Source organism: Aspergillus homomorphus (assembly GCF_003184865.1).
Source record: "Aspergillus homomorphus CBS 101889 unplaced genomic scaffold BO97scaffold_67, whole genome shotgun sequence".
Classification (NCBI taxonomy): Eukaryota; Fungi; Ascomycota; class Eurotiomycetes; order Eurotiales; family Aspergillaceae; genus Aspergillus; species Aspergillus homomorphus.
In genome coordinates this window covers 104,401-117,237 of record NW_020291953.1, presented here as the reverse complement: position 1 = coordinate 117,237, position 12,837 = coordinate 104,401, and the positions used below count along the sequence as shown (strand labels likewise).

The 12,837-nt window shown below is 50.1% G+C and overlaps 2 protein-coding genes across 2 annotated transcripts; both read left to right on the top strand.

Annotated features, from left to right (window-relative positions):
* Positions 1-1,948: 1,948 nt before the first annotated feature.
* Positions 1,949-3,823, top strand: BO97DRAFT_481334 (putative CECR1 family adenosine deaminase). Its single transcript, XM_025700808.1, has 2 exons — positions 1,949-2,131; positions 2,190-3,823. The coding sequence occupies exons 1-2, from the start codon at positions 2,002-2,004 to the stop codon at positions 3,683-3,685; spliced, it is 1,626 nt and encodes a 541-aa protein (XP_025546571.1). The 5' UTR covers positions 1,949-2,001; the 3' UTR covers positions 3,686-3,823.
* A 461-nt stretch (positions 3,824-4,284) lies between these two features.
* atg2 (putative autophagy regulatory protein Atg2) lies at positions 4,285-11,676 on the top strand. The gene is made up of 3 exons (XM_025698705.1): positions 4,285-4,937; positions 5,067-11,231; positions 11,295-11,676. The coding sequence occupies exons 1-3, from the start codon at positions 4,776-4,778 to the stop codon at positions 11,310-11,312; spliced, it is 6,345 nt and encodes a 2,114-aa protein (XP_025546570.1). The 5' UTR covers positions 4,285-4,775; the 3' UTR covers positions 11,313-11,676.
* Positions 11,677-12,837: the final 1,161 nt, after the last annotated feature.

Below are 12,837 nucleotides of genomic sequence, written 5' to 3'. Positions count from 1 at the left end.
AGCGACCAGAGGTAGTTAGGAGCTGTTTCATACTTTCTCTTCTTTTTTCTTCTGAACCGCAGTTGAATATGGCATACGATATCCTAGGTTCCGAGATTAAAGGTGTCAAAGCGAGTCAATCGCGATATACATATAACAGTGCTTCATGATCCGAGCAACATGGTACATCGACTAACGCATCCCACGTTTTGAACGAATCCGCAGGGTAAAGGCAAAACACGTTGCACACTCACCCCTCTAACTCGAATAAGCGGACTGATCCAATCTTCATCTATACCCGAAACGGAACCAAGCCAGGTTGCAGTGATATCTAAACAACAAAACCCCGTTATACTGAATGCACAAACACATACTTCAATCGAAGATCAACATCCCTGCAATCGCAGCACTAGAGCGTACCGATCGCCCTGGCCAGCATCGCACTAACCGCCACGCGGGAGACATCGCCGGCCCGGCTGGGCCCCATCTGCGACAACACGCCGATCTGTGTTCCCAGCGACTCAAGGTTGGCGAATCCGCAGAGCGGGTAGGTGGCGATCAGTGAGATGATGCATATTGGCGGTCATCATTCCCGTCCAGGCGCCGATGGAGTAGGCGTGCAGGGCGTTGGCGGGTTCGTGGTCCGGGTTTCTGTTGTGTTGCCGTTTATTGCTGCATAGGTTATGTATTTTCGAGATTGGTATATATGGCATCGTTTTTTTAAGTATAGCTCGGCCCAGCTGTCTCTAAACAATGCTCATCGCCATCACAAGTCAGCTCGTGGTTCTGTCTGCCAATGCCTTGAAGTCTGCATGCTGCTGTTCGGTCAAAAGCATCTTAGCAGCCATCATGCTCGCTATGGAAGAGATTTCATCTGCAATCTCAAAGATAATGCGTATATAGCACGTTTCAGAAGGTGTACACTGAGTAACAGTCCGTCGAGATGCTGTGACGTTGTCGGTTTTGGAAACTCAATGTCATGGATCAAGTGTCAAATGACGATAATCCCCGCACAGCTCAGGTACTAGACCTGCACAATAACGACAGTGACCTGTCCCTTACTTGAATCCTCTGATCTTTGCCTGGAGTGTCACAGGCACAAGGCTTAAATTTTCTATTTGCTCGGAGGCTCATTGTAGCCCGCGTGCCCCGCAAATTCTAGAAGATTTGGCAGATCTCACCAGCCCCGCCCCCCTCGCTAATGATATTGCAAGTAGGGTCTCACAGCAGGTCGAGTGATGCATCTCCCCTCCAGAACTTTGAAACCCATGAGGGAGACACACTCAGATTGATGGGTCCTACCAATAAAATCAGGTGAAGGCAATTCCTTTTGTCGGGTTTCGAATGTAGTTTTATGAAGCCACGGATACTCAATTTAGATCTATTCATGCATCTCCACGAGATTAGCTTAATTGCATTAAGGTCCTTGGCACATCCGAAGAATTGTGATCGCTATTGGTACTATGTTAGTACTATGATCTGTATGCAAAGGCTTAATACCATATTTCAAGGGAATTAGACTTGCCAGCGTCCTATAAGCCATTATGCCTTTTACTAATGTTGAGTATGGGAGCAGAGAAGGACTGGTTGATCATTAGAGATCCCGCGTGCTAGTCTCTTTACCTGGAGATCAAGCACGGTTCCATGTGGATTACCCCGGAAACGGCAACGGAGAGAGCATTCCAAGTTCCGCAGTGGACAAGAAGCGTGTGTTCCGTTCTAGGACAGCATTGAGTTCACAGATCGTAATCGAGTGCTATTTATGATTCTAGTGGTGCCGTCTCACTGCATCCTTTACTGCTACACTGTTAAAGGAGGTTAACCAGAGTTAGCCCCAAGCTTAGCTAGCTCAATCACGGCAAACTCCCGACTCGTTCCTTAGAGCGGGGCAGTTGAGCATATGACCTCATGGTTCCATTGCTTGAGAGCAGTCCCTGAATCCCGCTTTAATTAAGCTACTCAGCCTGGCACCGGATGCCCGCGCGACACAATCCCTCATTCGCCGATCCTGCGTGATCTACAATGACTTCCAACGACACTGATAAGGAATGGGAATTGGAGGAAGGGGTTCCCCAAGTCGAAGATCCTTTTATCCAGCAGTATCTGAAGGGACGGGACTCTTTAATTTTGCAAGAGCAGAAGCAACGGCATGGTGAGATTCCCTTGCTGAAGTTCCGTGTATTTTATGTTGACTAATGCGTGCATTTCAGACTTCAATCTTCGTAAGGCTTTGACTCCAATCGCCGCCAGGGCTTGCAAGATCGTATCCAGAATCCGCGACCGGGAAGCAAGCCAAGATCCTCATGCATCGTTGCCTCTTGACTGGGAGCAAATTCAGAAAGCCGACCTCTGGAAGATTGTCCAGAAAATGCCAAAGGGGTCACTACTGAATGCTTCCATCCACTCCCTCATCGACATTGACAAGTTGATCGACATCGTCCTCACCACAGCCGGGCTACATATTTCCTCCACTCAACCTTTGTCATCCCAAACTGTGCGGCAAGAAGCACCCATCACCTTCCAGTATGCTTCGGTTTCAAAACCCAGTGTGGAAGACACACCCACTATATGGTCAGATACCTACGTGCCCTCGGAACTTGTTTCCGTCCAGCAGGCAGTTTCGTCGTTCCCAGATGGTGGAGAGACCGGATTTCGTGAGTGGCTGAAGAGGCGGTGCACGACTGCAGATGAGTGGTCGGGTTACGCTTGCCACGGTGCATCGATAATCAACTCGCTCCTCAGTTATGAGCCTATCTTGCGTTTCTGCATGAGAAACGCATTCGCAAACTTGGCAGCAGAGAGAGTCAGTTATGCCGAGTTCAGGCATACCTTCAGCTATCCCTATCGACAAGAAGGACATGACGTACCCGAAGAAGATCAGAGCGAATGGTGTCATGTGTTTCAAGAGGAATTACAGCGCTTCCAGAAGACCAATGAAGGGCGGGACTTCTTCGGAGCGCGTATCATATGGACTGGCAGTCGCTCGCAGTCAAACAGGGATATTATCGATAACATGAAAACCTGTATCTTCGCAAAGTATGACTACCCCCAGGTGATTTGCGGATTCGATATAGCGAAGACAGAAGACGACGAAAGACCGCTCTCCGATCTTGTTCCTCTTTTGTTCTGGTTTCGTAAAGAGTGCATGGAAGAAGGACTGGACATCCCTTTCTTCTTTCATGCTGGCGAACTACCAGGTGACAGGGGCCGCGCCGATCAAGGCTTATATGATGCGATCCTGCTAGGGACACGGAGAATCTGCGAAGGGTCTACGCTCTACAAACATCCACTGCTAATTGAGTCGGTCAAGGAGAAGAAGATCTTAGTTGAGCACACCCCGACCTCAAGCGGGGTGGCGCAGATACTCCCGGCACTGCTATCGCGTGGTGTTTCGGTCTCCATTGGTGGTAATGATAAGCCAAATCTTGATGGGCGCGGTACGGATGGCTTCACGCAGGAATTCTGGAGAGTGCTTCAAGGTGATGACCACACGGATCTTGCAGGTCTGGCAATGCTGGTGGAAAACTCCATGCGGTGGAGCTGCTACGACGATCAGCCGACGGCTGAGTGGCTTTCCGACATTGGGGAAGGTATCCTGGGGGAGGGGGTCAAGGCCCGCCGTTTGCAGGAATGGTGGGCAAATTTCGAGCAGTTCTGCGAGTGGGTCGTGGCGACGTTCGCGGAGGAAGGCATTGATGAGCAATAAGGTGTAGCACTCGCAATTGCAATAGAATGCACGCTTGACGGGTCACATATGTGGCTCTTTAGTCTTGAAGGCTTCCTGATGAAATGGTGGCTGGTGGGAGAACGCTTAGTAATTATTCAACGACAACATAGATGAGTCACGGTGACAATCAACAGGTAATTGTTCAATCATACTTGTCATACTTGTCAGCATGGAACGGAAGGGTGAAATAGGGAGCTTTCAATATCTTCAAAAGGACTTGATTATCTCGAGTAAGTCAGTCACCGTCTGTAGAAATGTAGAAATACAAAACAACTTGACTGCATAACCGGCGTCTGCCGCTGGTAAGTATGGCCATGGAACGACCTAAAATAGATTAATTGCTACTAGCAGCACTTGAATGTGCACGGAACGTGCATTCGGAGAAATGATGGAGTTGATAATGACCGTTGAAAGCTTCTTATGACTAGTGGGGAATTAGCTCTCAGGCGACTGAGATCACGGGGTTTGATGGTTGCGTTGTGCCTTGTCTTCATTGCCACGGATTAATTAGCGTAAATCCCCCTGTTGCAGTCATTCCCGACATCTTCACCTCATCAAATCATCATCGGATGGGCCAGTGTAGTTACAAGTAGTAATAGGTGTGAGTTGTTCATGATGTGGATTGGGTTAGTCGGTTTAGCCCAAGCTCCGCCTGACTATTGATTGTGGTCGATCATCTTCGCTATCTCTCTCTCTCTCGTTATCATTCATTTCCACCTTTTCTTCTCCTCTTTTTTTCCCACTCGGTATCTATTGACTCCACCACTAGCCGCACTAGCGTCTCTTCCCCATCCTCCGAACGTCATCCTCCCCGGCCCTGAAGCCATCCGCTTCACCTTTCGGAGAAATCGTGTGTTGTTGCTGTTGCTGTGCTCGACCTGCTCGCTGCTCGCTGCTCGCTGCTCCCTGCTGCCTACCGGCTACTCGCTGCTCAGGCTCCAGGCATCGCCTACCTTCTTTCCTCCTCTCCTTTCTCTGCCTTCATTATTCTTGTTGCCTTGTCATATCTCGGTTCAGATGACAGTTGGGATCCTCAGATGAGCCCCCCGCCGGCTCCCTCTGCCCGAAAATGGCCTACTTCCTGCCTTCGTTCTTTCAGAAACGATTGCTCCGATATGCTCTGTCTCGCCTGGAGCTAGTTGATACTGAGGCTCTGGATCTGGATAGTCTGGGGATTCGATGGGGGCAACGTAGCACCGTCGAACTTCGGGATATTGGCTTGAGGCTCGAGGTAAATGCAATCAATGATCATCCGAACGGCCGTTCAACTGCCCCAACCCGCCCGTCTCCAAACCCCAGCATTTCACATTCTTCATCGTCGATTTTCATACTAACTTATACTTTTTCCCGACGTCCTTAGAAACTAGCTACACTGCTTCACCTTCCTGTCTCAAGCGAGCTTCTAAGCGCCCGTGTTCAATACCTGAAGATCACCGTCCCCGCAGACATCTACAGCAGCGGTATAATATGTCAAGCGAGTGGTATCGATGTACATTTGAAACTACTGTCGCAGGAAGCATGTCCCACGGGGCAAGGGTCCAGGGCTTCCGACTCACCACACACTGCTAGCTCTGACGCTTTCATGCCCAACCCTGCCGACCTCGCCCAGTCGTTCCTCGAAGCTGAGCCAAAGGAGGAAAAGGATGAATTACAAGCCGCCATCTCTTCTCGATCCCAGGTTCTACAACGCACTTCGACATCGATAAGTGATGACGAAGAAGAACTAGGTCTTGGCAACGAGACCGTGTCTCTGCCTAGTTTTGTGGCCGCATTTCTCAAGGGTGTCGCAGACCGCCTGCAGGTCCAGGTTGATGATATATCCGTGCGAGTGGATGTGGAAATGAAACAGGATGGGCCCTTTAAGAGACAGCCGGAGGACCGGCCCGATCTAATAACTGGGGTACTGAGTGTTGGCCAGGTCAAAGTGGACGCCGTCTCCGCACCCGCCGCAGATGGAGACCGATCTTGCAAGGGAAGACGGATAATCTCGCTCTCTGACATTGATCTTGCATTAGTATCAGAGCCAGCCGTCCTCGCCAATTATTCCCGGTTCGCTGCTCCTCCATCCCCTTCGACTCCTGTCCATGCGAAGGCAAGCCAGCCTCCTAGCCGGGCATCTTCCCCTACGCCCGAACCTTCTTCGGATCGAAGCTCCACCCTCGAAATGACCAGGTCGACTATACTCAAACCATCAACTGGGTTGATTGACCCTCGGCGAATAGACCATAATGCGCCCGAGTTGGAAGGGTCCGTGTGCACCTATGATGGACGGTTCTCAGACGCTGACACGGATGAGGGAGAGGCTCGGGGCTATGGTTTTCTGGAGGAATCCCAGAACTTCGCGGATGACGATAAACTGCTGGATAACCCTGCATACCTCGATTCTGTCATCAATTCTCAAATTCAGGACGACGAATTCGATGCACTGGGAAGCATCTCCACCGGAGCTGGTTCATATACTGCAAGCAGTGAGCTTGTTCCACGCCCTCTCAATTTAGGGTTGCCCGCGGGCACAACGGAACCAGTTAACGATACACAAACTGCCGTGATTCTTGCACCAAGGTCACAAACGGCAGCTTTGCACGAGCCCAGACAGTCTCCAGGGTTCGGTTCGCCATTAATCCAACCAACGCTACCTTCTCCCATTTCTGGATCCTCTCAAAGTCCTGAGCCGTTTCCAGATGTCCAGTTATCGCTATCTCTGTCTGCACCGCCTTCTGAAGCTGATAGTTCGAGCTCGACTTCTGGGTCTATCAATCAGGGCGATCTCAGTGAATCAAGACTGTTTTCCCACGACGAGGCGCAAAGCATGTACATGAGTGCTATGAGCCATGGCTCTACGTCACGAAGTTTCATGCCGAATATGCCCGGTGCCTGGGACTCCTCCGATTCTCACATCTCGAGGGGATCCGTTGCAAAGTATGCAGCTCAGATCAGTCCAGAAGATGGACATGAGCACGATTTTCATGATGAGACTTCTGTGTCAACACCTAAACTCACACCTCAGTCTGAACCAACCTCATCTCAGTCACAATCAACTGAGCAACAATCGCCAAGCACTGATCCTCATTTGGAACTACATAAAAGTTCATCAGTTCAGAGCTCAACAGGGGAACATAGCTCACCAGATGTGGCGAGGAGGTTTTTCAGCATTGACAGAATTCAAGTTTCGATCCCATCTGGCAACTCTGACCAACATGATAGTGAGGCCGCACCAACAATATCACCCCGAAGAGAGTCGAATGACGTTTTGGGGGAGTCCACAACAAATCTGCATGACTCCCTACCCGATGAAGGCTTGTTGAACTCGTTGACCCGGTCTCGTGGGGACTCGACTTCCGCGTTTTTCCCTGTCAATGATGCCAAATCAGTGAGTCAGCAGGGTTACGACTTAGAGGACCATATTGGCTTGGAGATATTCTCTGCAGAGATCCAATTTGACATTGCGATTGGTTGGCTGGTCGTCAAGGTCGGACAAAGAATCCTCAGTGCATTTGTTGGTAAGACGGATGACTCGACTAGAAAACACGACCCGTCTCAGAAATCAGAAGGGCCACAAGCCTATCGGATTTCTCTCGATAGCTTTGCTATCAAGTTCGTCGATCATGTTCCTGGGCATGGATACCCTCTTAAGCACGACAGTTCGACGTTCATCGACGGAAACCAAGAAGAGGTTCTACTACAGGCGGTAGTCTCGGGCTTAAAAGCTAATCTTGCTCTGAAAAATGACCTCACTACTTTTCATCTGGATGTGAACAAGTGCTTAGTGGGATTTGCCCATGAAGATCTGATCTCTTTTAGCGAGGAACTCAAGATGCGCGAATCCACGAGGGATGTCACTAAACCCAGTTCAGATGATATTTCACTGAACGTCCGGATGTCTTCGAAAGCCACTACTGTTGTGCTCATGACACTTCCTCTACAACTTAATCTCAACATTCAGCGTCTGGAAGAGGCTGTAGGCTGGGTAGGTGGTTTGAGCACCATCCTGGAACTTGGGAGCTCCATTTCATCTAGTTCTTCTAGTAAGGGACCAACCAAGGACATACCGAAGCGTTCTCGTGGTGTACATTTCGAGAGTGACCCTCCCCCAGCGACTTCACAGTCGCCTGAAACAAAACCTGTTAAGGTGAATGCTCGGATTGGTGGCATCACCTTGAACGTCATCGGGGAAAGCCATCATTTGAAGCTCAGCACAACTGCAGTCAAAGTTGTCAGCAGGTCTCAGGGTCTCAAAATTCAGATTGACAGGGCAAAACTCAGCGGGCCCTGGTCTCTCAAGTTTGACCGTGACCCGCCCGCCACGGTCAACTTGACAGACATCAGGTTTGAATACTTTTTCGCTCCTGAAGAAAACGACCTAGATCGGCTTCTCGCTTTGATCACACCATCAAAGGATAAATACGACGAAGACGACGATATAATGCTGGATACGCTCTTTCGCCAGCGCAAACAAGGCTCTGTTCTTCGTGTGACGATTGGCGGAACGAAGGCCATCATATCCCGGGCCGCTGAAATGGACTCTCTTGCGCAGCTTGGGGACGAGATCAGTCGGCTATCGAATGTTGCTAAATACCTACCTGAGGATGACCGACCTGGAGTCTTGACTCTAATCTTGGTCCGTGAGTTCGAGGTGCAAACACACCTTGGTGGGAAGGTAGGCGTTATCGCCGCAAGGCTTCACAACGCTGAAGCAGCATACATCAGTCTCCCTTCCCTTATCGCTGCTCGAATCGACCACATACAGGTTGCAAGGAATGGGAGTGAGGAGCTCGTTGGAAATGCACTTCTCCCAGCTGAGGGACAGTCCTCGGACGGCATGACAGCACCAGTCCTCATGGCCCGCTTTATCGCGGATGAAATGGATCCCACGATCAAGATCAAGCTACATGGTCTTCGTGTAGAATACAGTCTTCCTGCTGTTATCGCATTCCTTGGGCTCGGAGATGACATGACAACTGGTGACGTCGCTGCTAACATGGCAAGTTCAATAGCTAATCTTGCTGCCGAATCTCCGCCGGTCCAGCAGAAAGCGTCAGGCAAAGACTCTGACCGGGCCACTCCATCGAAGCCTTCGAGATTGACGCTTGATATTCGGGACACTGTTCTTGGTCTCAATCCGCGCGGCACCCCTGCCAGAGGTCTTGTTGTCCTCACAAATGCTAAGTTCTCTGGTACCATGTACGACGTTGTGTCTTCAGAAGCCGTCTTGGACCTTCGGAAAGCGTCGATTATGGTTATTGACGATGTCAAGAACGTGGGCTTTACGGATAACTTGCATCAAAGAAACATGAATTCTCCGCAGGGAGCCCAAATCAAATCATTCATCGACCAGGGCTATGTCCCCATTTGCACTGTGTCGTCAGCCACAGCTACTGTAAAAATTGTGCGCTTGAGTGAAGACGGAGAGAAATCTCTTGATGTGGAGCTCAGAGATGACTTGTTGATCCTGGAAACTTGCGCTGATTCCACGCAGACCCTTATCAGCATTGTGAATGGGTTGCAGCCTCCTACACCCCCAAGCGTGGTTACCAAATATCGGACCGAGGTTCTTCCCATTCAGGACATGCTAGCGTCTTTTACAGGCGATGCATTTGTGGCTGATCCTTCGGAATCTTCTGCTGCGGTTAGTCCTGAATCTTCTGCTCAAACGCCGAGCACAGGGAACCTGTTAGAGGACGAGGTCGAATACGTGAGCGACTTCCCTTCAGCCACAATCGGCTCCGAACAAAATTCTCTGCATGGGGCCGCTGCATCCGGCTCGAATGAGTTACTTGACAGTTTTCACTCGCAGTACCATGTTTCTTCCAGTGTCTCGGAACTTGACTTCCGCGATGATCACTTTGCGCAGAAGTCCGCTGTTGGGGGTACGGCACATAGGTGGGATTCCACACAAAACACATATGGTCTCTCCGACGATTCGAAACTCCAAAGGAGCCCCTTGAGGGTAAGGGTGCGCGACGCTCATGTGATTTGGAACCTGTTCGATGGCTACGACTGGCAGAGGACACGAGACACGATTTCGAAAGCTGTAAAAGAGGTGGAAAGAAAGGCAACAGAGCGCCGCGCGCGCACTGGCAGTCGAGCATCTCCTAGCTTCGACGAGGAGGAGGAATCCGTCATTGGAGACTGTTTATTCAACTCCATTTATATTGGTATTCCCGCCAACAAGGATCCTCGAGAGCTTCGTAACGATATCAATCGCAATATTGATGACCTTGTTAGTGAAACAGGAAGCTATGCGACCAGCACAACCGTCACTGGAGCAACTGTGCGTCAAAGCCAATCGCCTTCGCTACGGGGAAAGAAACTACGTTTGTCCCGGAGCAAGTACCACAAAATGACTTTCGAGCTTAAGGGGGTATGCGCAGACTTGGTTGTCTTTCCGCCTGGCCTGGAAGAGACGCAGAGCTCCTTGGATGTTCGGGTTGATGACGTGGAAATCTTCGACCATGTCCCCACCTCAACATGGAAGAAGTTCGCGACCTACATGCATGAGGCTGGCGAAAAGGAGAGTGGAACCAGTATGCTGCATCTCGAAATATTAACAGTTCGGCCTGTGCCTGAGCTTGCTGCTTCTGAGATTGTGCTCAAGGCAACTTTGTTGCCTCTCCGGTTGCACGTCGACCAGGACGCTCTGGACTTCATTTGTCGGTTCTTTGAGTTTAGAGATGACACTGCACCGACCCCGACCGCGCCCAGTGATGTTCCGTTCCTCCAGCGAGCTGAGATTAACGCTGTGCCAGTGAAATTGGACTTCAAACCCAAGCGCGTGGATTATGCTGGTCTTCGATCTGGTCGCACCACCGAGTTCATGAATTTCTTCGTTCTGGACGGAGCAGATATGGTGATGCGGCATGTTATCATTTATGGAGTATCTGGGTTCGATAAACTGGGACAGACGCTCAATGACATATGGATGCCCGATATCAAGCGAAATCAGCTTCCGGGTGTTCTTGCTGGTCTGGCCCCCATCAAATCACTTGTTAACATGAGTGGAGGGGTGAAGGACTTGGTTGTGGTGCCCATGCGCGAATACAAGAAGGACGGGCGTATTGTTCGGAGTATCCAGAAAGGCGCCATGGCGTTTGGCAAGACCACCACCAATGAACTGGTCAAACTTGGGGCCAAGCTTGCCATTGGAACTCAAACAGTGTTGCAAGGTGCCGAGGATTTGTTGGCCAACCTCAACACCCCGACCGCGGGCCAAGAGGATGATCTTGGTGACGATGAAGATGCGAACAAAATCTCGCTCTATGCAGATCAGCCGGTTGGAGTTGCTCAGGGCCTCCGAGGCGGGTTTAGAGGATTGGAGCGCGATCTGCTCACAGCACGTGATGCTATCGTAGCGGTTCCTGGTGAGGTGATGGAGAGCGGCAGTGCCAAGGCTGCTGCCAAAGCAGTGATGAAGCGTGCGCCAACCGTGATTCTCCGTCCTGCGATCGGTGTTACCAAGGCTGTGGGACAGACGTTGCTTGGTGCCGGTAACACGCTCGATCCAAGCAATCGTCGAAAGATGGAAGATGTGAGTTTGGCGTTCCCCCCAACTTGGTATCTCATTCTCAATACTGACCCAATGGCGCCATAGAAATATAAACGCCATTGAACGAACTTGACGGGAAATTCTGATGATTCAATTGACAATTTGGATGCTTGATACCACCATCTGTACGGCAGTCGAATATTACTATATTTGAGCATTGCTTTCTTTCTTTCTATCTGTCTTTCTTTCTTTCCAGGTGTGAGAGAGATGCTTTATGCACATTTGCTTCCTGTTATGATGATTATGATGGATTATACTCCAGCTCAGTTTCTTCTATTTATTCTTGATATAAACTTTGCTTTGCGTGGTTGAGCATGGGACGGTGTCTTGGATGTGATTTTTTACCACTCCGATGTCTATATTGGCTTGGTTACGATTTATTCGAAGGATCGGTAGACTGGTTGTAGAAATGTCAGATTATGTAGGGGATGCACAAGTTTCTACTTCGGTTGTACGACAACCTACTTACTGCATGATTCCATCCGCGAGAGATTATGCCAATCCAACGCACGTAGTCGCTTGGAGATGAGATGGCTCGTGAGGCACACGGCACAGAGCCAATGATCCACGTCCTTGAGTCATGATATGCAGCGCTTGGGTTGGTGCAGGACAGCAACGAATGGATGGCAGCCACGCCATAATCCACAGTCAGTAGACAATCTCGCTCTCGCTCTCGCTTCTCAGGCACTAGTAGTCAACTCGCTGTATGAACTACGTCCGGATAAAGGGTGGGTTGTGTCTAGCATGTTTTAGTCTCGACTGGGGATCATGCAAGAGGATGGGTATGATGGTGCAGTCGGTCATGTAGGGACTATGGGGTTGTCCAAGGAGATAAGTGATAAGATGGGAGAAGATGGCAAGCTGGTATTGTTTTCGCCGCATTGTACGAATTCTCTGGTCGGGCCTGCTACCGTTCGCCTGAGGGTTCAGGTTCTTGTTCTCTCCGAGTTGCTTATGATCATACTTGTCTTTATAGATGGGTGTGGATGGGTGTTCCTTCGAGGGCACGCCTTATTGGGCTCAGCTTACAGGTTCAGCTAACTAGTTGTTAAGCCAAGCAGGGGCTGTAGATTGCGAGAACATATAGTTAGCATTTACTGTTGAGATGGCTGAGCGACCTTGCGAGTTAGACACGGAGTGAGTAGCTTAAGTAAATCCTACTGTACTAGTAGGGGCTTGCGCATCTAGACCCAAGAGCCGGTGTTGCTCAGTGTGTACGTACGACCTCCAGAACATACTTTTCTGTCCTTCATCGGTTAGGGTTTACAGTTTCTTGGCTTGTGCGAGGCGTTCGAAAGAGATCCTGTCGGTGGACAGAAATAGACGGCAGAAGAGCCGAGAGGAACCGGTCAGCCTTGAGGGTTCACGATTGAGGGAAAGAAAGATAAAAAAGGTAACATTGGGGGGGCGGGGGGTGTTTTGAGTAGAAAGTACTGAGTAAGACTGGTCATGGCCACATCTGATGTGTGACAAAGTGCACGGCCCACAGCGGATTGGATGCATGGATGTATGTAGGAGTATGTATGTATGTCGACTGTCCAGTGCGGTATAGCCACCACCATTGCATCTCTGCATCTCTGCAAGCTGT